The 26,421-nt window shown below is 47.2% G+C and overlaps 1 protein-coding gene across 1 annotated transcript in view; it reads right to left on the bottom strand.

The window, feature by feature from the left end:
• ME3 (malic enzyme 3) overlaps positions 1–21,601 on the bottom strand; it is a 225,987-nt gene extending 204,386 nt beyond the window's left edge. The window contains exon 1 of the mRNA XM_052661742.1: positions 21,419–21,601. Coding sequence (XP_052517702.1) covers positions 21,419–21,601 — 183 coding nt within the window. The remainder of the gene's footprint in view (positions 1–21,418) is intronic.
• Between the last annotated feature and the right edge of the window lie 4,820 nt (positions 21,602–26,421).

Genomic DNA, 26,421 nt, shown 5'->3' with positions numbered 1-26,421 from the left:
CTATCATACTGCAATTCATTTACGATCTTGCCAGTCTGTCTCTTCCTCTGAACTCCGAGAGCAAGAACCATGACTGACTGATTGATCTCTTTATTTTTTTTTTTTTGACCCCAACACAGGGCCTGGAACACAGTAGGCACTCAGTAGGTGTACAAACCAACGCCTGGTCTCAAGAAATCTGGGTTGAGTCTTGTTGCTGCCCCCTCACCGTCCAGGAGACCACGGGCAACTCATTCAGGCTCTCTGGGTCCCCGTGTCTCCCCATAAACAACGACAGTAACGCTTGCCTTGTGAGGATGCAAGGAGGTGCCCGGTCAGGAAGCCCCCAGGGTAGAACACAAACACGCCACTTCCCGGCTACTATGAGGCAGGGTGCCGAGGAGGGCCATGAAGGAACTGAAATCAACAGGGGGGCAAGGGCGCAGAGCGGGGACACACAGACAGAGTCCAGGTGAGTCTGAAGGCAGGGGACACAGGGGCCAGGCCTCACCCATTCTACGTTCAAACCTGGCTCCCAGTCCAGCCGCCTCCCTCCTCTCCTTGTCTCCTGTCTCTGCCTCCTCCCACAGCCCAGCCGCCACCACCTCGGGCGCCCACTGCTGCAGGGCCTGTGACTGGGCTAGAAAGCCCACTCTCGCCCCCTCCAGCCTGTTCTCCACACACAGCCAGAGAGATCCTTCATGGATGTAAAGTTGATCATGCCGCCTCCTGGCTGTGTCCCGTGTTACAGAAGATGAAAGCCAGCCTGCATCCCCCAGAATCCAGGGTCCTGCACAGATCTGAGACCCTGAGCCGTTTGCACCCTGATTGGAGGCACACTGCTCAGCACACCCTGACTGGACTGCCTGTGTCAGTTCCCAGAACCTGCCAGGCCAAGTTGTTCCTCGTCTCCGGCTCGACATCTACTGCTCCTTCCGCCCACAGCACGCTGGGCCTGGCTCCTCCGCCAGCTGGCCCCTCCGCCAGCTGGGCCCTCTCTCTCCAGCTCTTTTCTCAAATGTCATCTCCTAAGAGGTGTTCCCTCACCACTGGAGGGGACCCCAGTTATTCTCTCAGGCCATACCCTGTTTGTTTCTTCTCTACCGTTAAAAACCATCTGGGCACTTTTGCTTCCTTACCGTCTTTCTCAGTAGATGGTATATTCAATAAGAAGGAGGATCGTAGCTGTCACATTTACTTTGTTATTCCCAATACCTAAAGTGGGAAGTCAAGAAACACCTGCAGTAACAGGCAAATTTAGCCTTGGAGTAAAGAATGAAGCAGGGCAAAGACTAATAGAGTTTTTCCAAGAGAACACACTGGTCATAGCAAACACCCTCTTCCAACAACACACGAGAAGACTCTACACATGGACGTCACCAGATGGTCAACACCAAAATCAGACTGATTATATTCTTTCCAGCCAAAGATGGAGAAGCTCTATACAGTCAGCAAAAACAAGACCAGGAGCTGACTGTGGCTCACATCATGAATTCCTTCAGACTTAAATTGAAGGAAGGAGGGGAAACCAGTAGACCATTCAGGTATAACCTAAATCAAATCCCTTACAATTATACCATGAAAGTGGGAAATAGATTTAAGGGACTAGATCTGATAGACAGAGTACCTGATGAACTATGGACAGAGGTTCATGACATTGTACAGGAGACAGGGATCAAGACCATCTCCAAGAAAAAGAAATGCAAAAAAGCAAAACGGCTGTCTGAGGAGGCCTTACAAATAGCTGTGAAAAGAAAGAGAAGTGAAAAATCAAAGAAGGAAAGGAAAGATGCTGAGGTCCAGCCCCGGTGGATCCAGGGAATTCGAAGCAGGGACGGAGTCGGAGAAGAGAGATTAATTAGAAATTTAAAGAGAGATTAGAAGAGAATGATGTAGTAGAGAAAAGGGGGCTGTGACTCCTTGGTTTACACAAGAAGCCAATAAAGTTCCAAGACAAGGAACTTGCACCATCTACGTTAGGCCACAGGCGCCTTCCCGGTCTCCCGAAGGAGCGGAGACGCAAAGCGCCTCCCCGTTTGGGTCTTAGAAGCCCAGGCAAAATTAGTAGATGCGGTGAGCCTTTGTGTTCCAGATAGGAATTCAGCCTGAAAACGAGAGGGAGGGAGAGGGAGAAAGAGAGAGAGAGAATAGACACGGGGGGAGCCAAGCTTGTGCAAAAACCCCATAACTTTATTTTCAAAAGGTGCTTATATACCCTAAGTTTTACATAATGGAAGATGCAGAGTCATGCAGGGGAGCAGTCCTGACCCTTATCGATACCAGGCTTTCTTTCTGCATATCTTTCGTATACAAAAGGTCTCAGGTGATTTACATTATTTTCTGGCCAAGAGGCCTGTTAACACTTTATGGCTCTCTTCCTTAATGAATGTTAATCTCATTTTCCCTGAAGTGCTTTTCTTTAATCTGCATCACCCTCAAAGCACTAAATAAAGTTACATCCCTGTAGAACAAAGGTGCAGTGGGTTATAACAAAGAAGGTACTTAACTCAAAGACCTAGTGTTGCTCATGCCGGGGCTACTACCTGTTTTTTCTGCATACCAACTATGTCAACAAGTAAAAGATATGAAAACTTGGCAGCAAGTATTGGCTCAACAATGAAACCCTGAATCAGTCCTATTCTAATGATTTTGACTGCTTGGAAGCCCCTACATTCCTAGGATGTTTTAAGCTTCCTGTGCCTCTCAAGGTCGGGAGGCTGCAAACAATCACATGCATAGCTGTAAGGGTCCGGATAAACCTGTCAGGCAGGCTAGAAAGCCATCAGAGGGGTTTTTGGATTGAAACACTCTTATTATGCCCAGGAGACTTATTATCTAAAAGCTCTAAATTAACTTTTTCCAGAAAAAGGTAGTGGGGGGACAGCCCCCAGTTAATGTTAGAAGAGTAGATGGAAAGCATAACACAGTAAAGCAGGCAGACTCTGGTTTTGGGGGTAGATGCTCAAGAAAGTCCAGGGGGACCCCTGAGGCCTGATCCCGCCTTTGCGTTTGTCAGGCCCCTTTCCTCATGACCTTTGCCACAGGCGGGATTCCCCATGCTGGCTCCTGTCAGAAAGATATACCCATTTGAACGCAGAGTATCAAAGAATAGCAAGGAGAGATAAAGCCTTCCTCAGTGATCAGTGCAAAGAAATAGAGGAAAACAATAGAATGGGAAAGACTAGAGATATCTTCAAGAAAATTAGAGATACCAAGGGAACATTTCATGCAAAGATGGGCTCAATAAAGGACAGAAATGGTATGGACCTAACAGAAGCAGAAGATATTAAGAAGAGGTGGCAAGAATGCACAAAAGAATTGTACAAAATAGATCTTCATGACCCAGATAATCAGGATGGTGTGATCACTAGAACCAGACATCCTGGAATGTGAAGTCAAGTGGGCCTTAGGAAGCCTCACTATCAACAAAGTTAGTAGAGGTGATGGAATTTCAGTTGAGCTATTTCAAATCCTAAAAGATGATGCTGTGAAAGTGCTACACTCAATATGCCAGCAAATTGAGAAAACTCAGCAGTGGACACAGGACTGGAAAAAGTCAGTTTTCATTCCAATCCCAAAGAAAGGCAATGCCAAAGAATGTTCAAACTACCACACAATTCCACTCATCTCACACGCTAGTAAAGTAATGCACAAAATTCTGCAAGCCAGGCTTCAACAGTATGTGAACCGTGAACTTCCAGATGTTCAAGCTGGATTTAGAAAAGGCAGAGAAACCAGAGATCAAATTGTCAACATCCGCTGGATCATGGAAAAAGCAAGAGAGTTCCAAAAAAATATCTATTTCTGCTTTATTGACTATGCAAAAGCCTTTGACTGTGTGGATCACAATAAACTGTGGAAAATTCTGAAAGAGATGGGAATACCAGACCACCTGACCTGCCTCTTGAGAAATCTGTATGCAGGTCAGGAAGCAACAGTTAGAACTGGACATGGAACAACAGACTGGTTCCAAATAGGAAAAGGAGTATGTCAAGGTTATATTGTCACCTTGCTTATTTAACTTATATGCAGAGTACACCTGGAGAAGGCAATGGCACCCCACTCCAGTACTCTTGCCTGGAAAGTCCCATGGATGGAGGAACCTGGTGGGCTGCAGTCCATGGGGTCACTAAGAGTCGGACACGACTGAGCGACTTCACTTTCACTTGTCACTTTCATGCACTGGAGAAGGAAATGGCAACCCACTCCAGTGTTCTTGCCTGGAGAATCCCAGGAACGGGGGAGCCTGGTGGGCTACCGTCTATGGGGTTGCACAGAGTCAGATACGACTGAAGCGACTTAGCAGCAGCAGCAGCAGCAGCAGCAGAGTACATCATGAGGGACATTGGGCTGGAGGAAGCACAAGCTGGAATCAAGATTGCTGGGAGAAATATCAATAACCTCAGATATGCAGATGACACCACCCTTATGGCAGAAAGTGAAGAGGAACTAAAAAGCCTCTTGATGAAAGTGAAAGTGGAAAGTGAAAAAGTTGGCTTAAAGCTCGACATTCAGAAAACTAAGATTATGGCATCCAGTCCCATCACTTCATGGCAAATAGATGGGGAAACAGTGTCAGACTTTATTTTGGGGGGCTCCAAAATCACTGCAGATGGTGACTGCAGCCATGAAATTTAAAGACGCTTCCTCCTTGGAAGAAGAGTTATGACCAACCTAGACAGCATATTAAAAAGCAGAGACATTACTTTGCCAACAATAGTCCGTCTAGTCAAGGCTATGGTTTTTCCAGTGGTCATGTATGGATGTGAGAGTTGGACTACAAAGAAAGCTGAATGCCAAAAAATTGATGTTTTTGAACTGTAATGTTGGAGAAGACGCTTGAGAGTCCCTTGGACAGCAGGGAGATCCAACCAGTTCATCCTAAAGGAGATCAGTCCTGAATATTCATTGGAAGGACTGATGCTGAAGCTGAAACTACGGTACTTTGGTCACCTGATTCGAAGAACTGACTCATTGGAAAAGACCCTGATGCTGGGAAAAATTGAGGGCAGGAGGAGAAGGGGACGACAGAGGATGAGATGGTTGGATGGCATCACCAACTCAATGGACATGAGTTTGAGTAGATTCTGGGAGTTGATGATGGACAGGGAGGCCTGGCGTACTGCAGTCCATGGGGTTGCAAAGAGCTGGACACGACTGAGTGACTGAACTGAACTGAACTGAACAATGCCTGGTAACTGGTAGGTGCTCAATAAACATTTGATGGTTGGATGAATGGACAGATGTATGGACACATGGACAGACAGACGGATGGATGGATGGTTGAATGGGGAGGCAGGGAAGGAAGTAAAGAAGAGATGAGATGCAGATCAGGAAGCAGGACTCTTTATAAGATATAAAGTCCATTAGATTGGTAGCCCTAGACATCTTAGTGATACCATGGAGAGCCTCAGAATGTTTCGAATAGAAATCTGTAAGGGAGAAGAGGCCATGGAAGCAGGAGGCAAAGTTTACCTTCTTTGTGTTTTTTTCTCTGCCTGGAAGTAATATATGGAAAGCACCTATAAGATCGCTTGGCATGCATGGCATTAGATATGTGTATTATTATTATTTCTAATATTATTATTCCAGCAGTTATGAGTCCCAAAGGAAGCAGCTGACTGTATGCAAGTGACTAGTTGTAGAACACTGAACAGCTCAGCCAAAGAAAAAGCTGCCTTGGATGCTCAAGACGCTGTAGCCCCACAGCCAAGGCTGGTTCCTGGGGGCTGGACCATCCCTGGCGGGGCAGGCTCGTCCCCCGGGCACCACGTGGCCAGCTGCCCATAGGCACCCATGCCATCCTCTTGCACAGGCAAGGCTAGGCACTGCCAAGGTTCCTCAAACACGAGGAGAAGTGACTGCCAGCTCCTGAAGTGTGAGAACAGGGGAAATCTTTCAGCTCTGACAGGTGGATTTCAAAGCCTGTTTCTAAAAATGGCTGTTAATAGGCTTTTCTTCACACCAACTCTCTCTATGCCTGCTTTATCAGGTGGCAACTGCATGGCTATTCACTGCCCTGTGGCCAGAGTGATTTCACCAGTCCAAAAAAGAAATAATTATGGGCTGGAAGAACCCCAAAATAAAAGAGATGAGAAGGGAGGGTCTGACATAAGGGTTGATTGAGCTTTCTGTCAAATGGTTGGTGGACTGTCTTCACAATCACGTTACTGCAGAGAAAAATAGAAATCCCTAAACAAAGGTGGATGTCAGGAGCATATCCACTCATTCGAGATGGACACACAGGAGTGATAGCAAGAGCCCCGGCAACGGATGTTTAGGTCTGAGACATATGCTGTTTAACATGAACGCACCTCCTTTCTACAAGAGACGCAAAAGCACTGTGCTTAAGTTAACGGAGACTGTATGTATGCTCAGTCACTCAGCTGTGTCTCTTTGCGGCCCCATGGACTGTAGCCCGCCAGGCTCCTCTGTTCATGGGATTTTCCAGGCAAGAATACTGGAGTGGGTTGCCATTTCCTCCTCCAGGGGATCTTCCCAACCCTGGCATCAAACCTGAGTCTCCTCCACTGCAGGCAGATTCTTTACCATCTGAGCCACCAGGGGAACCCAAGTTCTCAGAAATTACCACTAAAGACTCTACCTCACCTGTTTCTTGCCAGACTCACTCCTCTCTTCCCATGTCTCTGCCACAATCAGATGCACCCACGCCCACGGAGAATGAGTTTGGGTCTCCCAGTCTTCCTCTCTCCTCTGGACTGGATGCTCTAGAAGGGCAAGGACCAGGTCTCAACCCTATTAGGTCTGTGACTTCTGAGGCCACATGGGCCTTCACACTATGCTAAAGGAATGGAGCAAAATTTTTACAGATCTGGGTCCACTAAGGATTAACTGGGCACTTACAGTGCACTTTACATACATTAATTATTACAGCACTCTGTTAAGTGGGGTATTTCATTATCACCTCCATTCACAGATGTGGAAACTGAGGCTTAGAGAAATGAAGTGCCTTTCCCAAGACCACACATATAGCAAATGGCTGAGCTGGAACTGGAACCTTGGGCTTTTTGGACTCTAAATCCCTAGATCATAGCCAGTGAACTCTGCTGCCTGGTCACAGGCTGTTCCCTGGTGGGGGTGGGCAGGGAGAGGTCACACACGGTTTATTCTAACTGACTGATATCCTTCATCACCAGAATCCTTTAATCTGTTGCTAATTATAGCAGGTCTAAACCTAGGGTCTTTAAAGTAGTCTCAAAGATGAGAATATATAATCTGGTCATAAATCCGTTATTCTTTAGATGAAATGCACCTGGCGCAGTATCAGAGCAGAAAACCCTCTTGAAGAAATGGATTCGTGAAATTTATATGACCAAAATAAAAGATTTCTCTTGGTTTCCAAAATCCTCCAAGCCCCATGGAGGGATCTAAATATAATTATATTGTCACCATCTTTTTAGTCGTGTCCAACTCTTTGTGACCCCATGGACTGTAGTCCGTCAGGCTCCTCTTTCCATGGAATTCTCCAGGCCAGGATACTGGAGTGGGTAGCCTTTCCCTTCTCCAGGGGATCTTCCCAACCCAGGGATGGATCCTGCATTGCAGGTGGATTCTTTACCAGCTGAGACACAAGGGAAGCCTTTTTAGCAAAACCAATACAGTATTGTAAAGTAAAAAAATAAAATTAAAAAAAAAAAAAAGCAGAGACAGCAGATGGCCTTGTGTACTAGTCTTGACCAGAGTGGTTTCTGATGTCTCCAGGAGGGAATGTGAAAGTGATTCGCATAACTAATTTTTCTCGAGAGTATATTATGAAGAAAGCATTGTGCTGGCCACACTGTGTTGATGACAGGGTCCTGGCTGTGACGACAACAGCCAGATGGAGACAGACACATGTACCATAAGTGTCTATTGAACCCGATACAGAAGGACTTCCCAGGTGGCTCAGTGGTAAAGAATCCGCCTGCCAGGCAGGAGACATGGCTTCAATCCCTGGGTTGGGAAGATCTCCTGGAGCAGGAAATGGCAACCCACTCCAGTATTTTTCCCTGGAAAATTCCATACACAGAGGAACCTGGTGGAACTACAGTACATGGGGTTGCAAAGAGTTGGACATAGCTCACCATACACACTCACACAATGTAAAAAGAGCCAGGACTATATAAGCTAAACCTCAGAGGTGCGTGCAGGGTGATGAGTCACTTGCATGGGTCATTATCAAGGAAGGCAGCAAGGCCGAGGCAGCCCTTGAGAGCTGAGCTGAAGTATGTTGAATATTTGATATATGAACCAATGTGAATGGTGCTCCCAGGGGCTTAACAACACAAAAGCGAGGGAAAGAGCAAAATCAAAAGGCACGTCCATAGTCCCTGGAGATATATCATTAACTCTACTTGTAGAATTAGAGGTTTCATAAAATGATTTCTCTCTCTGAAAATGGGGCCCCTCATAAAGCATGGGTTTACTGCTCAATTTCTGCACATTCAACCACAAAAAGTGGCTCTACTCAGGGAAAAAAGTCTTCTCTCGCACGCTTTGATCTAGACAGCTTCTCCTCCACCACCTTCACCTGCCAGCTCTGCCTCTGCACGGTGTCGGTTCTGACAGCGCAGTCAGAGGAAGTGTTAGCACCCCTCTCTCCAGCTCCCACAGCACTAGTACAGATGCTTCTCATCACACCAACCTTCTGAACTGAAACTGTCTGCTTCCAAACTGCTGCCTACCCCCAGCCCTCTTACACGTAAGCTCCCCGAAGGCAAGCGTGTTCGCCACTGAGGTTCCCCTGCCTAAAATACAACAGGGGCTCAGCAAATCTTTAATGAATAAATTAAATAAATAAACAAATGAGTTGTGGGAGAATTACACAAATTTAGAGGGTGACAAGAAGGCATCCAGCGATCTTTCAAATTCCCTCCAAGATTCTGATTCTGACAGAGCCAGTAGGTATGAGCACAGCCCATCAGAGGGCCACAGCAAGGAATGCCTCGCCAACCCGTTTGGTAGAGTCAATTCTATGGTTTTTCCAGTAGTCATGTATGGATGTGAGAGTTGGACCATAAAGAAGGCTGAGCATGCAAGAATTGATGCTTTCAAACTGTGGTGTTGAAGACTCTTGAGAGTCCCTTGGACTGCAAGGAGATCCAACCAGTCCATCCTAAAGGAAATCAGTCCTGAATGTTCATTGGAAGGACTGATGCTGAAGCTGAAATTCCGATACTTTGGCCACCTAATGCGAAGACCTGACTCATTTGAAAAGACCCTGATGTGGGAAAGATTGAAGGTGGGAGGAGAAGGGCACAGCATAGAATGATGGTTAGTATCACTGACTCAATGGACATGAATCTGAGCAGACTCCAGGAGACAGTGAAGGACAGAGGAGCCTGGTAGGCTGCTATCCATGGGGTCACAAAGAGTCAGATGCAACTTAGCGACTAAATAACAACTACAAAATTAAACGAGTCAATACAAACCCTGGCACAATTATATCCAAAAAATCCTAGCTCTCATCATTATGACTTGGGTTCCTTCCACAAGGCATTCTACTATTGAAAGAAATTCAGTATAATATGAATCTGGGTTGGAATCTTCAACACTCTCTTTAGAAGCCAGAGAAAGAAGGGGTGGGAACCATCTACTGTGAATGAAGACCAGCGCCACTGAAGTCGTGAGGGAACTCAGCAGCCTTTGTCTCATGGGAAACATCACTGCAGAGCTCAACAACCCAGAGGATGCCACCCTGTGTGGATGCTGGCTCCTCCTACTGTTTTCTGAAAGGCCAAGGCAAACTAAAGGTCCAGTAGGGTCTGCCTCCTCCAGAGCTTCACACCACAGGGGAGTGTGTTCCGGGACCATTATGCTCCGGGCTTTGTAGACCACTCCCAAACAATGATACAGAATCCAGACAAAACACTTTCAAAAAAAAAAAAAATAATATTCTCAAGTTGCTAATCATTCAACTCTATCCCCTCTGGTCCCTCTGGCTTTCAATATCACTTTTAAAAGCAACTGCAGCTTTGATTTTCTCTTATTCAAACTTCCTCAAAAGCTGATGATCTTTCCACCAAAACTCCCTCTCCTCAAATGACTGAGTACATTTTACTTTCTACTGTGTCCTTTTGGTAGGAACTCTGTTTTCACCAGGCTGCCAGGCAACCATTTGGGTACAGAATGAATGTGTGCTTTTAACCGCTGACCCTGGCACCCCCAATCATAGGCTATCCCTCAGATTTTCATCACACAGTCACAGAGCATCTTTTGTGCTCTGCATCAGAGAGGCAGTGGGCCACCACCCCAAAGGATTTCCCAATGTACTTTCTACACATCAAAGTGAAGGTCTGGAAGCTGACTATAACCACGTCTTTGCAAACAAAAGTGCTGCACACCAGTGACCCCTCTCCAATAGCCGCAAAAATCAAAAGGCCTCCCCACAGTCCCTCACTATAAGACTGGCATTTGGAAAGAAGAGAATAGATGATGAAAGAAATCTTTGGTAGAAGTGATACAAATGCAAACTAAAATAAAGCCATAATCCGCAGAGTCCCCAAAGGCCCAAGCAGATCAAGAGACACTAGAAACAGAGGCTGGAAATGAGCCCTTGAAAAAGTCTCCACAGAAACTCTATATAGAGAGTTCAGATTTAGACTGACTTGGACGCCATTTGGTCCACGTCTGAGCCAGACAACGTGTATTTCTGTGTGGGATCTGCCCCCCAGTGCCGCTGCTTGCAGACTCTAGCTACTGTTGTTTACAACTGTTTTTAGAACAGGTGGTAGGTTCCCCGTTAACATTTTATTACATGAATCTAAACATATTGCCTCTAGAAGATAACTGATTATACATGCAGGCAAATCTTGAAATAGGACTATTTGGGAGGGATTTCTGGGCTTCCCTGGTGGCTCAGATGGTAAAGAATCTGCCCGCAATGCATGAGACCCAGATTAGATCCCTGGGTCGGAAAGATCCTCTTGAGAAGGGAATGGCAACCCACTCCAGTATTCTTGCCTGGAGAATTCCACAGACAGAGGAGACTAACAGGTTACAGTCAGACATGACTGAGTGACTAGCATACACACACACACACACACACACACACACACACACAGATTTCTATAGGATTAGAATGCCACCCTTGTGTTACAGAGGGGTCAACTTTCAAAAGTTGGTCCAAATGTTCTTTACTTGGTTCTAGAAACTCAATTTCCAACAGAAACTGTAGCCTAAATTTGAAAAGACAATAAACCATTAAGGAAAATTATATAGAGGAAATAAATCTCCCATAATTCCATTGCCCTAACACAATCATTTTTACACATTCAGTTCCATGTCTTTTTACAGAGCTACATCTTTTTACAGTAATCACACAGGTATAGATTCCACTTAGTATTTTGCATTAAGCATTCAAAACATAAGTCAGTACTTCTGAAATCTTCATAATGATCAAATGCTAATCTCACACATAATATACTATCTTTGGAGGACAATTCAACTATTTATAACAATGCATTTATAAGAAAAGACTTTCTTGATTTCCTGACCCGAGATACACAGCAGTTCCTGGTATGATGTCTTAGGCCATCTGCAATGCTGCAACAAAACACCACAAACTGAGTGGCTTTGTTGTTGTTGATCAGTTGCTAAGTCATGTCTGACTCTTTTCATGCCAGGCTTCTCTGTCCATCACCATCTCCCAGAGCTTGCTCAAACTCATGTCCATTGAGTCAGTGATGCCATCCAATCACCTCATCCTCTGTCACCCCCTTCTCCTCCTGCCCTCAATCTTTCCCAGTGTCAGGTCTTTCCCAATGAGTCAGCTCTTTGGAAAGTACTAGAGCTTCAGCATCAGTGAGGCCCCAGGGCAGCCAACAGCAGCGGTGAGGCTGGGGTGCCCTCCACTCCTGGGCGTCCTCCAATATCAGCTCCAGCCTTCCCCTATCGCCTGCCCAGCCACTCCAGCAGGGCCTTTGTCTCAACCCCTAGCCTCATGTTGACTGACACCCAATGGCTGGTGAAGGTTTAAACACTCAATGAGGACCAGAAGTGGGACAGCCAGGCCTGTCATCCAGCTATGCTGAGTGGCTGAAGGGCATGTCCCTGCTGTTTAGGGCCTGACAAAACCCGGTCCACTGCAGAAGGGAATGGCAAACCACTTCAGGATTCTTGCTTTGAGAACTCCATGAATAGTATGAAAATGATGGCTTATACAACAGAAATTTACTTCTCACAGTAAAGACCAAGTCTAAGACCAAAGTGTAGCTGATTCAGTTCCTGCTGAGGACCATCTTCCTGGCTTGCAGATGGCCATTTTCTGCACATGGCAGAAAGGGAGAAGGGGTTCCCTCCTGTTTCTTTGATAAAAGCACAAAGCCCATCATGAGGGCGCCACTGTGATCTAATTACCTCCCAAAGGCCCCAGCATCAAACACCATTGCATTTAGGGGTAAGGCTTCACATTGTGGATGGGAGGGGTGGGGGTCCATAACATGATAAGCCTTGTCTTCAGCAGGGAGGCTGCAGCGTGGGGGGCTCAGAGAAGTTCAGAGCAGAGACGGGGGCTTCCAGGGTGGGAGCTGTAGGAAGCTGGAGATGCTGACCGAAGCTGGGTTTTCCTATCTCTGGGCTACTCCCTACACATCCTGCTTTGTTTTTTAGGGAGGGTCTCAAGAATGTCTCCATCCATCTCTGGTTTCAAGTCACCACCTGTGTCTCCTAAATAGAGTTTCTTTTTTCCCCAGGCTTTGTTTAATGCTAGTGAACCTGGAAATAACAAAGGGTGAACATGTGTGTTGTGCTTCCCCAGTCTTGATGGTAAGTGGACCTCTGGGTACTCTAAGGGTTGATGTCAGACTAACCTACATTCCAGATGCAGGTGATCTTGGGCATATAAACCCCACGGGGGTGGGGGGGGCTGGGGAGGAAAAGCACCAGAGGAAAAGAAGGGGGGCTTTGGTGAGGAGGAGGGGAAAGGGAAGGGATGAAAGGAAGGAGCCTCAGCAGATGCCCCCCTGAATGATTCACTCATCCAATAACCCTTCACTGGATAACAAACACTGGACCAAGAACTGTTCTAAGTACCTTGGATACATCAATGAATGAATAAGACAAAAATCTCTGTCTAAACAGAGCTTAGGGGGGGACACACAATTGATAAACCACAGACATGATATGAAAATTAAACAGTATCTTTGCGACCCCATGGACTGTAGCCCACCAGGCTGCTCAGTCTATGGGATTCTCCAGGCAAGAATACTGGAATGGGTAGCCATTCCCTTCTCCAGGCGATCTTCCCAACCCAGGGATGAAACCCAAGTCTCCTGCACAGGAGGCAGATGCTTTACCATCTGAGCCACCAGGGAAGCCAAATAGTATCGTCAGTTCAGTTCAGTTCAGTTCAGTCGCTCAGTCATGTCCGACTCTTTGCGACCCCAAGAATCGCAGCACGCCAGGCCTCCCTGTCCATCATCAACTCCCAGAGTTCACTCAAACTTATGTCCATTGAGTTGGTGATGCCATCCAGCCATCTCATTCTCTGTCGTCCCCTTCTCCTCCGGCCCCCAATCCCTCCCAGCATCAGAGTCTTTTCCAATGAGTCAACTCTTCGCATGAGGTGGCCGAAGTACTGGAGTTTCAGCTTCAGCATCATTCCTTCCAAAGAACATCCAGGACTGGTCTCCTTTAGGAATGACTGGTTGGATCTCCTTGCAGTCCAAGGGACTCTCAAGAGTTTTCTCCAACACCACAGTTCAAAAGCATCAATTCTTCAGCACTCAGCTTTCTTCACAGTCCAACTCTCACATCCATACATGACCACTGGAAAAACCATAGCCTTGACTAGACGGACCTTTGTTGGCAAAATAATGTCTCTGCTTTTCAATATGCTATCTGGGTTGGTCATAACTTTTCTTCCAAGGAGTAAGCATCTTTTAATTTGATGGCTGCAGTCACCATCTGCAGTGACTTTGGAGCCCCCCAAAATAAAGTATGACACTGTTTCCACCGTTTCCCCATCTATTTCCCATGAAGTGATGGGACAGGATGCCATGATCTTCGTTTTCTGAATGTTGAGCTTTAAGCCAACTTTTTCACTCGTTAGGAAGGATCAGATCCTATGCAGGAAAAGTAGATTATGTGAAGGGGACCAAGAAAGTTGAAAGGACTGTTCACAGCTTCCCATGGGGTGGTCTGAGTAGGTCTCACTGAGAAAGTAAGAAGCCTTGAAGAAGGTGAGGGAGTTAATCACATGGCTATGCAGGGGCTGTGTGTTCTAGAAGAGGAACAACCAGGGCAAAGAGCCCAAGTAGGAGCATACTTGGAGTATCCGAGGCCTGCTTGGTTTGGGCAGTGAGACAGAATTAGGAGAAGAGGTCGGACAGGGTCAAATCACGCAGGACATGGTAAGAACTTTGACTCTGCAGAGTTTTGAGCAGAGGCGTGATGTGATCAAACTCTGTTTTAAAAGGATCACACTGGCTGTTGTGGGGAAGATAAACAAGAGAAACAGAACGATACTAGCTACGGTATCCTCAGATACGCAGAAGACACCACCCTTATGGCAGAAAGCGAAGAAGAACTAAAGAGCCTCTTGATGAAAGTGAAAGAGGAGCGTGAAAAAGTTGGCTTAAAACTCAACATTCAGAAAACTAAGATCATGGCATCCGGTCCCATCATTTCATGGCAAATAGATGGGGAAACAATGGAAACCGTGAGAGACTTTAGCTTTGGGGGCTCCAAAGTCACTGCAGATGGTGACTGCAGCCATGAAGTTAAGACGCTTGCTCCTTGAAAGAAAAGCCATGACCAATCTAGACAGCATGTTAAAAAGCAGAGACATTACTTTACCAACAAAGGTCCATCTAGTCAAGGCTATGGTTTTTCCAGTAGTCATGTATGGATGTGAGAGTTGGGCTATAAAGAAAGCTAAGCACCAAAGAACTGATGCTTTTGAACTGTGGTATTGGAGAGGATGCTTGAGAGTCTCTTGGACTGCGAGGCGATCCAACCAGTCAATCCTAAAGGAAATCAGTGCTGAATGTTCATTGGAAGGACTGATGCTGAAGCTGAAACTCCAATACTTTGGCTACCTAATGTGAATAACTGACTCATTGGAAAAGACCCTGATGCTGGGAAAGACTGAAGGCGGGAGGAGAAGGGGATGACAGAGGATGAGATGGTTGGCTGGTATCGCCGATGCAATGGACATGAACTGACTGAACTGAACCAGCTAGGGGGCGCTGTAATCATCCAGCAGAGAAATGGCAGCGCCTTCGGTTGGTGGCGGAGAAGGCAGTGGCACCCCACTCCAGTACTCTTGCCTGGAAAATATCATGTACGGAGGAGCCTGGTGGGCTGCAGTCCATGGGGTCGCTGAGGGTTGGACACGACTGAGCGACTTCACTTCCACTTTTCACGTTCATACATTAGAGAAGGAAATGGCAACCCACTCCAGTGTTCTTGCCTGGAATCCCAGGGACGGGGGAGCCTGGTGGGCTGCCAGCTGTGAGGATGCACAGAGTCGGACACAACTGAAGTGACTTAGCAGTAGGTCAGTTGGGGGGCCCGTGGTGAAGCAGAGGCTGGATTCCAGATGTGGTCTGGAGACAGAGCAGCAGGACTACCCGGTGAATTGGACATGGGGTCTGAAAGAGTGGTCAAGGACGTGTGCACGGTTTTAGCCTCTCAAAGTGTGGTTAACAGACACAGAGAAGGAGACTGAAAGGAGCAGGACTAGAAGTCGGAAACCCACGAGAAGGCTTCTGCCTAATCTAGACACAAGACGATGACGGTATGAACAAGGCTGCTGGTAGAGGAGATGTAGAGAAACTGATGGATTTTAAAGGCTGGGGTAAAACTGTTAGTAAATCAAGTTAAAATTTCAGATAAGCATTTTGTATCCCTTTCCCTAATATCCATTCATTCTTTCCTTAATGGTGTAGAATTTTTAGCAGGATATATGGGTGACAATGGTAACCCACTCCAGTAGTCTTGCCTGGAAAATCCCATGGACTGAGGAGCCTGGTAGGCTGCAGTCCACGGGGTCGCACAGAGTCAGACACGACTGAAGCGACTTAGCAGTAGCAGTAGCTAAAGATTACGTTTCCCTGGTTCTCTTGCAGCTATAACCAACTCTGGCCAATTGGATGTGAATGAAAGTGATATTTCCAACGTCCAAATTCTGCTAATTCCCCTGCACACTTGCTTCTGTATAGAATAAATGGTAGAGACAAGAGCAGCTATCCCGGACGATGAAATGGAAGATAAACACTGAGGATGGCTGGGCAACAAAATCAAGCCACGTATCAACGTGCTCATCATTGCCTACCCAGACTTGTTTATGAGAGAAACACACTTTTATCTTGTTTAAGCCTCCGAGTTAGGGGTTTGTTTTGTAAAAGTTGCCTAACTTTTAGCCTAATGAATATAAGTTCTTTTAGCTGTTTCAAGCACAAAGCCCTAACACCAAATGTTATCAATCCCAGGAAGCCAGGATAGTATTTGACAGGGAAGGATTTCATTCCAACCCGCCTCTGCTCGTTTGTTCTTAAAATATCTGAACAGGGCTTGAGCTTCAATGCCCTGAGTCACTGCACAGGAGGCGCATGGCCAGAACAAACTGCTGCTCATGGAACTGATGTTTACTTAATATCACACTGCTTCTTTATTGAAGAAGCTCAACCCAACATCACATCAGAATCAGAGGTCTCAAGAAGACATATTATGTCATCTGCCTCTGGAACAGAAAACAGCATCTCCAAGAAACCTCAAATTCTCCATACAACCCAATCATCACCTCCTGATTGATCAATGAGCCAAGCGTGTGAGGACAGACTCCCCCCAACTCAAAGGAGGCAAGTTCAAATTCTAAACTGGCACAGAACAAAAACATCCTTCAGTCAAAGGCAGAGCCTAACTGTGTGGGAGTCTAAGAAGTCACCACTGCATACGGCAGGGATGGAGCTGAAACCTGTGCACCCAGCACCGCAGCACAGCCCCCAGGGCTTCCATGCCCACTAATCTAAATGCATGGAGTCCATGTGGGAAGACGGTCCCCATGCTCTGCAATTTGGAGGGCCCACTGCATGAAATGCACTGGTCCATTATCAGTGACTGGACCAAGCACCCTTCATTCATTCTTTTCCTGATCATCAAGCTCAAGAGATTAAAAAAAAAAAAAAATGCAGAGAATCAACAGTTGACTCCCCTTCCCACCATGGCTGTGGAGCATCCCATTAGATGGGTGTACTGTAAATTGCTGAGCCATTCACTGGTTAATGCACATCTGGGTTGTCTCCAGACTTGGGCTATCCTTCGTAAAGCTATTATAAGCAAACAAAAAGAAAAAACTGCAGAGAAGCAGGTGAAGGTTCAGTGGAAGCACATAATAAAAATCATTGCTGGCATGTGGGTCAAAGGAGGAGGTTGACCCAGCCTGGGAAATATCACACCCCTGCAGTGAAATGCCCTGAAGTCTGGGAAGATCAAGATCAAGTAGGTGGATTTCCTCCCAACGGGCTACTTGTAAACATGTCTCCAGGCAACGAGAGCATTGGGCTAACTGTAAAGCAGTGACATTAAGGCTCGTAAAGTTGAGAGGAAAGGGGTTAGGACTCGGTTGAGATCGTCCAAAGAGCAAATATTTATTGAGCATGTCAAGTCAGATGTAGAGAGTATTGTGTGAGAAGACAGTCTCTGTCCTCAAGGTGCTCAGGGTCTAGGGTGGAAGTCACACCACCAGCCAAGACAGCAGGCCGCTCAGCACCAAAAGGAAACTCACACGGCGTGAGAAGACAAAAATGCGCGCAGACTCGAGTCTAGTGTGGGGCGTGGGGACAGCACAGCCCTTCCCAAGAGGCCGGAGGTAAGCGGAGGCAGCAGTGCTGCGGGGGCTCACTTGCCACGTGAATAGGATGGAGGGGATTCCACCCACGAAGACAGCCTATGAAATGGGGTTCATCACTTCCCATTTCATGTAGGTAAAATATTGCTGATATTCTGTAATGTGTAATCAAAGATTCACTCTGTTGCCACAATCATCTACATGGAGAACAGAAGAAGTCACTATGTAAATTTTAGAAGAAAGGTACAATATTGTTGTCTTAAAAAAGGAAATAGAAATTGAAGTATTGGTGAATCAGAAGATCTAGACCCCTGTAGGGAACTCAGAATCATCTAGCTCCAATTGTTCTCATAGTGAATATGTCCAAGTCAGCCAAACCTGATGTGAATGAGAACTGTCATTGTGATTCAGCGGACTGAAAATCAGAAGGTGGGCATCTTCTGCCCACCTCTGCAACCACTGACAATCTCTGTGGCTTTCTTTCAAGCGAGAAATTGCTTGACTTTCTCACCCTGTCTCTTCATCTGAAAATAAGAGGCTGGATGAAAACAACAATTTTAATAACAGTTGTCATTTAAAAATGACAGTTCACAGCGAAAGTTGGCATTTCACGTGGTGACTTGGTATAATACTTATATTTATTAAATTTGAATACATTTACTATTCCTTAATTCTATTGTAACCCATTTCTTTGAAAAAAAAAAAAAAAAAGCTGGTTAGATCCACAAGATAATTCCATGTCTCATAGGTTGCAACTGGAAGTTTGAACAATTTCAGGCTAGGCCATATCTAAGGGACCTTCCCACCCTGATTCTGGAACTTGTCAAAATGATCATCTAATATTTAGTGCCTTACAGTTTTCCAAAATGATTTCCCAGGACTCTCCCGGGATCCTCATAGCAGTGGTGTGATATAGGCAGAAGGTCTAATGCGAGTCATCACAGATCACAGGGCGAGATTATGACAGCGCTGGGGCCAGACCCTGTGCCTGCACAATGGCAGCGATGCCCACCCTGTTCGGTAGCTCTTCTCTAGGGGAATTCCATCTCCTGATGACCCCTGCCCTCAAGCTTCAACTTAAATGCCTCGCCCACAAAGCACATGTTCCAAGACTGTAATGTTAGTCTTCATGGTCACGCCCTTGTTACAGCCTTCAAGAACTGCCCAGTGCCAGCCACAAATGCAGGAAACTTGCTCCCTGCCCTGGAGGAGCGCTGAGTCTAGCAGAAAAGAAATCCACCCACAGGGCTGCCCACTAAGGATGTCTGCCTTTCAAAGCCACCCTTTTCTTGTTTTCTTAGTGATAATCTCAGTGGTTCTGTTGAACTCAGCAAGTCTCCCCACCTGGCTGATGGAAAGTGTCAAGCTTTCAAGCCTTCCCTGGAGACTGCCCGAGCACTGGACATCAGCAGGATAGCGAGAGGGTGGCACCCCAGGAGGAAATGTGGGGCAGTGCCCAGGCAGTGTTGCTTCCTCCGCAGTCTCCCTTCCCTCCCCAAGGGCAAATGGGGGCGGCCACAGGCTCTCTCAGCATCACCCTAGATACTCTTCTCAGCCCAGGCTTGCATCAGCTGACTTCAAGGATATACAAAAACTCTTTAACTTCATGAAAAGGTCAGGTCCCTAGATTTATGAATAATGTCCCATTTATCCTACTTAGGAGGAAAAAAAATTATATCAGGGACAAAGGACAAGGGCAAGAATGCTTTCAGGAAACCATAAACCTAAGGCTAAAAAAAAAAAAGACATTCAAGTCCTTCTTTCATTTTTTTTTAAACTATTCATAAAAATTCAGTGCTAATTCAAATACGCTAGTCCTTCTAAAGCTATTATTGTTAAAACAGTCAGAGTCAGTAGTGGGAATTTATTATTTTGCTTTCCAGCACCTACCCTTCCTCCCTCTGATGACAATACACAGATTTGCTTGGGGAGGGGAGGGGTGGGGACACTTTCCCTTTATTCTAAACCAGCTGGTATGGGTACCCCTAACCTAAACTCCATCTTTAAATTCAGGGGTGAACGCTGACTGACTGAAGTCATAGTGATCGGTTTGAGAGTAGAAGGGAGTCCAATTAGAGTCCATGGGACAGAAAGACTCCTTTCCTGAGCCTTCGGAGAGATTGTCCTTTCTCTTCTACAGGCGCTACCAGGAGCGAGTGCCTTTCAATCTCTGGATGGTGAGATGGGAGAACAGGAGGTGGGGGCCTGTGGCAGCAACGGGGTGAGAGACTCCCCAGGAGGGAACCTGAAGATGCAGTTGGACAACGCAATAGCCGAGCAGGCAGCCGGAGAGCCTGCCTCTGTAAGGATGCGATCTGGACTGCTGAGTCAAACTTCCCTGCAGTGCTTTCTTCCTCTGGACATTCAGTTACAGAAGGCTTTTATTCGCTAGGCTAGTTTGAGTTTCCTAACACCTGCCAACAAAGTAAGTCGTAGTTGGTAAAACACCTTACCTATCCCAAAGTAGTAATACACAAAGGATTTAGGGTTTCTTGGAGGGGGGAGCAGGGATCATAGTGTGACAGGTGGAGGTTCAGAGAGAAATTTTCTTTCTTAGCTTCTTCTATTAATTCTGCAGGAAACAATACTTAGCATCTAGATAATTGTTCCTATTTCTCAAAAACACCTTTTCCACAACTATTTCCTCACTTGAATTTCACAATCCTGATTCAAGGAAATTACGAAGAATTTTTTTTGGCAGTAACTGCTTCTTTACCTAGCACTTTATATACTGTCAAAATCAAATTCAGTAATTCATCTGATTGTCACAAAGGTGAATGTGGTAGGGATGGTGGGTCTGTCATAACATCCACTTTAAGCTGGAGAAAGTGGAACCTCAGAGAAATTAAACGAGAGGTCCAAGTTAATATGAGGCGGTGTTCGGAGACAGGCTTTAAACCCAGGCCTCTCGATTTTAACACCAATGGTACTAAACTCCACTCCCAGAAACAGATGTGTGTGCCCTTAAGCACTGTGTCAGCAGTGGGCTGAATCTGACCCAAGCACCGGAGATCCAGACCCAGATTTCAGTGGCAGAGTCAGAGCTAACTAGCTGGTGACCTTGGTCAAGCTTCTTTTGTCTTGTTTTCTCATTTGTAAAGGGAAAGGTTTGAATTAGGATCTCTGAGGCCTTTTCAAGGTCTGAGTGTTCCATAATTCTAGACTTTCTTGTGCCGGCTCAAATTAAAAATCTTTTTCTCAGAATAATTAGAACCTTAGCTGATATTTGTTTTCATTGGGTGTCAAGGACTGGGCTAAGAACTCTATCTCTGTTTTCTCTTTAAACCTCACAACACTCCCGACCCAACAGTTTCGCTTTTACAGATAAGGAAACTTGGACGGCCAGAGGTTCAATGAACTGCCCCAAATCAACAGAATCAGCAAGCATCAAGGTGAGATCTGACTCCAAGTCCGAATGGTTAAGAGGATCTCAACCCAGTCTATATTTGTTCTTGAAGAAATCAGGCTTCCGCATTATTGGTGACCTCCTTGCAAGCAGAAGAGGGGCGCTAAAAAGCCAAACCGAGTTACACCAAGCTTCCCCTGGAAGGGCGTCTGGGAGGATCCTCCCGGGGCCCCCGGGGGCGGGGCGCCCATGCCGCCAGCCCCGGGAGAGCGGCTTGGGCCCTCCTACCCTCTCCCGGTTACCTTGTTGAGATGCGGGTTCCTGGTGACATCGTACCCCCGCTTCTTCAGCGGCACGGGGCGCGCCGGGCGGGCCTTGGAGTGGCAGCCTCGGGCGGGAGCGGGGGTCGGCCAGCTCCGGACAGCGCCGCAGGCCCGGCCGGGCCGGAGGGTCAGCCGCGCGCCGGTGCCCAGCGCGGCGCCCATGGTCCTGGCGCAGACCTGGCACGGGAGACACCAAGGTCAGGGGGCCCTCCGGGCCGGCCAGGACCCGCGCGCGGCCAGGGACGCGTGCGCGGGGAGAGGGCGGCGGTCCCGCCGGGGCTCAGGCGCCCCCTCCTCCCCCGCGGCCGCCCGTGCGGCTCTCGCGGCTCAGCGGGAGGCTCAGGCCTGGGTGAGCCGGGCCGAAGCGAAAGCAAGCTCAGGAAGCAGATACGGTGCGGGCGGCAGCCCGCGCCTCTCCCGCCTCCATCCCCGCAGAGAGGCAGCGGCGACCCAGCAGCGAGGAGGGTCCCCAAACCTCCTAGTCCGCTCGATGGCGCGCCTCGGTCTCCCCGGCCTCTCCAGCCTACCTGTGCTGCGCCGGGAGCCGCTGTCTATGCGGCCCCGCTGCGGGGCAGGCGGGGCGAGACGCTGCGGGGCCGTTATTCCTCTCCTGCCAATGGCTGGACCGCGCCGGCGGCCGCGAGAGCGCGGAAGCGGGTGCGCCCTGCGAGGCGAGTCCCCAAACCTCTGCGCGCCGGCGGGGCTTCCCCGGGGGCGCCGCACAGCCGCGTTCGCTTGCCTCCGCGCCGATTATAGAGGAAGCTCAGGATGCGCTGCGAGCCGCCCTGTCTTGACAAGGCGAGCGCACAAAGCGGGCTCAGCGTTTAGGTATCGGTGGACCTTCTTACAGCCCCAGCATTTGGTGCAGGAGGCCCTTGGCTTCCCGACAAGGAGTTAAAACCCTCAGGCACCCAGCTCTGAGCTGCATTGGGCTGCCAAGTATATAGCCATTAGCCTCACGTGGCTCTATACTCTTAAACAAGCTACTTTAAATGGAATAATATTTAAACTCTAGTTCCTTAGGCGCACTAGCCACGTGTCACGAGCTCAAGAGCCACCTGTCCATAGTAGCTTTGGGCCTTACAGAGGAGCCCGGCAGGCTACAGTCCGTGGGGTCGCAGAATCGGACACGACGGGGGGACGCAGCACAGCACAGCACAGATATGGAACCTTTCCATCTTTGCAGAAAGTTCTAGCGACAGCGCTAATACAGGGTCACCAGTTACTAAGACATGAATTGCTGGGAGCAAATAAGAACCTTGGGCGTCTATCTCAGTCCTGAATTAATGGTAGATGTTTTCCACCCAGTAACCAGCAAATCCGTCTTTAACACGAACTTTTCAGTAGGTGTGGAGTAAAACCCAGACTCTCTTTGGTGCTCACGGGTGATCTTGTAGTTATCGTGGCTGCTGCGACTTCCTTTCTACTCTTGTCGCCATCTCTCTGAGCTCTAGCCACACAGACTCCTCCTCCCTGTGTTTCCGCCCGGGGCCAGCTCCCTGATACCTCAGGGCCTTTGCACTTGCTAAGAGCTTGGAATGCTCCTGCTCTCAGTTCAGTTCAGTTCAGTCGCTCAGTCGTGTCCGACTCTTTGTGACCCCATGAATCGCAGCACGCCAGGCCTCCCTGTCCATCACCAACTCCCGGAGTTCACTCAGACTCACGTCCATCGAGTCTGTGATGTCATCCAGCCATCTCATCCTCGGTCGTCCCCTTCTCCTCCTGCCCCCAATCCCTCCCAGCATCAGAGTCTTTTCCAGTGAGTCAACTCTTCTCATGAGGTGCTCAAGTCTCCACTAAATTTTCAACTGGAACACCTTTCCTCTTCTCCATCCAGTGTCAGCCTCCATTAGGGACTATGGTCATGAAGGAGTTTTTCCTTTCTTAAAACTTAACACATCTAGTAATTAGCTTGTCTTTCTAATTGTTTATTGTCTGTCTTCCCTTAGAATGTAAGCTTCATGGGGAAAGGCTCTTTGCCTGTAAGCCCCTGTATCCTCACTTCTAGCTCAGTGCCTGGCACATTTGTTGCTGTTTAGTCACTAAGTCATGTCTGACTCTTGCCACCCTGTGGACCGTAGCCTTGCAGGCTCCTCTGTCCATGGGATTCTCCAGGCAAGAATACTGGAGTGGGTTGCCATGCCGTCCTCCAGGGGATCTTCCCACCCAGGGATGGAACCCGCGTCTCCTATTTGGCAGGCAGAAGACGCCTGCTAAGCCTGGGAAGATGCCAGTACCTGGGAAGCCGCCTGGTACATAGTTGCATAATAAATAGCTGTTGGGTGACGGAACAGAAGTGGCAGTCACTTCCATGGACTGTGAACCCTCAGATTGATGGACAGGTGGCCTGGTCCTCTACACTACCCTTCAAACCTTCCATGTAAGCGGCCTTCAGAATGTGCGCTCTGACTCTGTTCTGAGTACCAAATAGATATCTTAGGACTCTGGGCTGCCCTTGCATGGATTCAGGATTCCCTCCTCTTCTTGAGAAACAGCCATCGCCCCCTTCATTCTCTCCCCTTTCCAGTCCAACCTGCTATTTGCAGCTCAGTAATCTATATCAGGAGTTGGTGATGGACAGGGAAGCCTGGCGTGCTGCAGCCCACGGGTTCGCAAAGAGTCGGGCACGACTGGGAGACTGAACTGAACTGAATCTATATAAAAATAGTACTTTCCAAATCAGAATTGAAATTACCTGATAGGGGGATGGGGTGAGGGGCAAGATACAGATTTACAGACCCCCCAACCACAGAAATTCCAATTCAGTAGGGTTTAAATGCCTGTAGTCTGGTTTACTCTCGGACTGTACATTTACATAAACACATAACTGATCCTTTTTTTACCCCTTAAACCCATTTTAGTCAGAATTTTGGTTGCTTGCAACTCAGAGTATTTTTAGCTGATACTTTCCTGTCAACATTGTTTTTATATTTGCCAATCTTCCTACCATCAGCAAACATCTTGAGCGGGGGGAGAGAGAGAGAAAATGTATGTGTGTGTGTGTGTTTCCATCTTTGGTACTGACATGTAGTAAATCATCCAAAACCTTTGAATGATTCTAACTTTCCTCAATACAATGATCATTTTCTCACCTGGAGGACATTGAATAGGTAACCTCAGTCATTTGAAACTTAGCTAGAAACCAGGATGTAGACAAATGTTCCCAAATAAGCCAGTGTGACTTTTATAAATCTCTTCGCTAGAGCACATGCAGCTTATGTCTAAGATTCTCTCATGTGTGCTATATTCCCTTAGCCCAGATGTAAGCCTAACAATATTGTTTTTCTATCACAGGTGTTGATCTTTGGCCAAGTTAAAAAAAAAAAAAAGGTGCTAAAGGCAGGTTCACTAGGTGGAGCGGCAGAAAGTAGTGACGAGGACAGGGCTTCCCTGGTCCTCAGACACAGGTTCTTTCTCTAGGGTGCTGTCCGTCTCTCTGCAGAAGCATGAATGTGAAAAGGAGGAGGAAGTTGAAGCCACTGCTTTAGGGAAATGATGTGGATATGGCTCATGTGACATCTATTCACGTTCTGCAGGTGAAATGGAAGTCATGCAGTCCCATCAGCTACCAGGAAGCCTGGGAATACTGTCTCTAGCAGAAAGCCATGAACACCCTCTGCTAAAGCTCAGTGGGGGCATCTACTACTAAAAGAAGGATGGGAGAATGATTCCTGGGAACTAGTGGCTACTACTGGTCTGGATATAATACTCATTTTATAGGAAAGTGTTTGCAATGGAGTGGATGCTCAGAAACTGTTCACAATTATTACTGGCAGGTGTGGCTTCCCTCTCTGGTTTCCTGGCATCTTCCTTAATTTTAGAGCTGAATGTAGGATTACAGAGGACAGATTCAGAGCTATGGACATGTTTCAGAACTTTTTCAGCTCCATACTACTCTGACTTCCTTAGCAAACCAGCCCCGTGGTCCCTGTGGTCTGATTCTGCACTATAGAACTCATGAGTCTCTATAAATTTGTCTCCGTCTCTTTGCCTTCACATCCCATGCTCTGTCTACTGTCAGAAGTTGTGGTTGTGATGCTGCTTCCTGGAGTGGAAGGAAAGGAGTCCCATTCGCATCCTCCCTGGCCAAGGTTCCCATATTCCCAGTCCGCTTAGGACCTTTACTCTTTCATTCTGATTGCAGACACTTGCATATCTATCTGTTGCTCTATGGCATTATCCTGAGTTCCTTGAGGAGTGGAACCAGCATCTATGATTCTTTGCATCTCCGGTACCTAGGATAGTACCTAACAGTGAGAACGCAACCAGTCTGATGAATTAAATAAAACATATATGAATCAAATTTGTGCATATCCTTCTAAGAGCTGGACTTGTTAAAAACAAATTTGGTGCATTGGTAAAAGGGTGTCAAAGCAGCCTAGGGTTTTAGTTCAGTTGACTGTCTCAAAGCAAGATGACTTGTCTTTTGTAAGCAGATTTTAATGACCCTACCTATAGGTTTAAAACAAAGAAATGAAGGTGCATTAAAATTCATTGTTTTTCAGCTAATCCCATTGCTTCACAAATGTATCATAGTCTATGCGACATTTTATGAATGTTGTGAATTCTTTAACTCACATTGCTGCCAGGAATATTTAGAGATACCCCAACTCTGTTGTTTACATAAGAAGGGGATGGTGAGGAACCTTTATTTCCCCCTTGTCCTCATCCTCACCACTCCGCCTACATGCCCTGCACTCGGGGTCTTTGCTCAGGCAGTTTCTTCTGCTCCCAGCACCTGCCTGTTAAAGCCTCGTCCTTCAGCTTCACTCAAACACCACATTCTCTGGCAAGTCTTCTCAGATTCCTCTACCTGCAGCAGTTTGCCTCTCATCCACATGCTCCCCAAATCCCTCTCCTTTTGCACTTTTACAGTCTGTTTCTCTTTAAAGTGATTCACTTAGGTGTTCTCCCTCTCTGAGCCTCAAAGGAAGCTCATACCAAAGCTGTAAAAGCAACAGCTTTGCATTCAGACCGTCCAG

The sequence above is a fragment of the Budorcas taxicolor genome, chromosome 25 (assembly GCF_023091745.1).
Source record: "Budorcas taxicolor isolate Tak-1 chromosome 25, Takin1.1, whole genome shotgun sequence".
Lineage (NCBI taxonomy): Eukaryota > Metazoa > Chordata > Mammalia > Artiodactyla > Bovidae > Budorcas > Budorcas taxicolor.
Note: the sequence above shows the minus strand (reverse complement) of the source record. Positions and strands in the feature narration are given on the sequence as shown.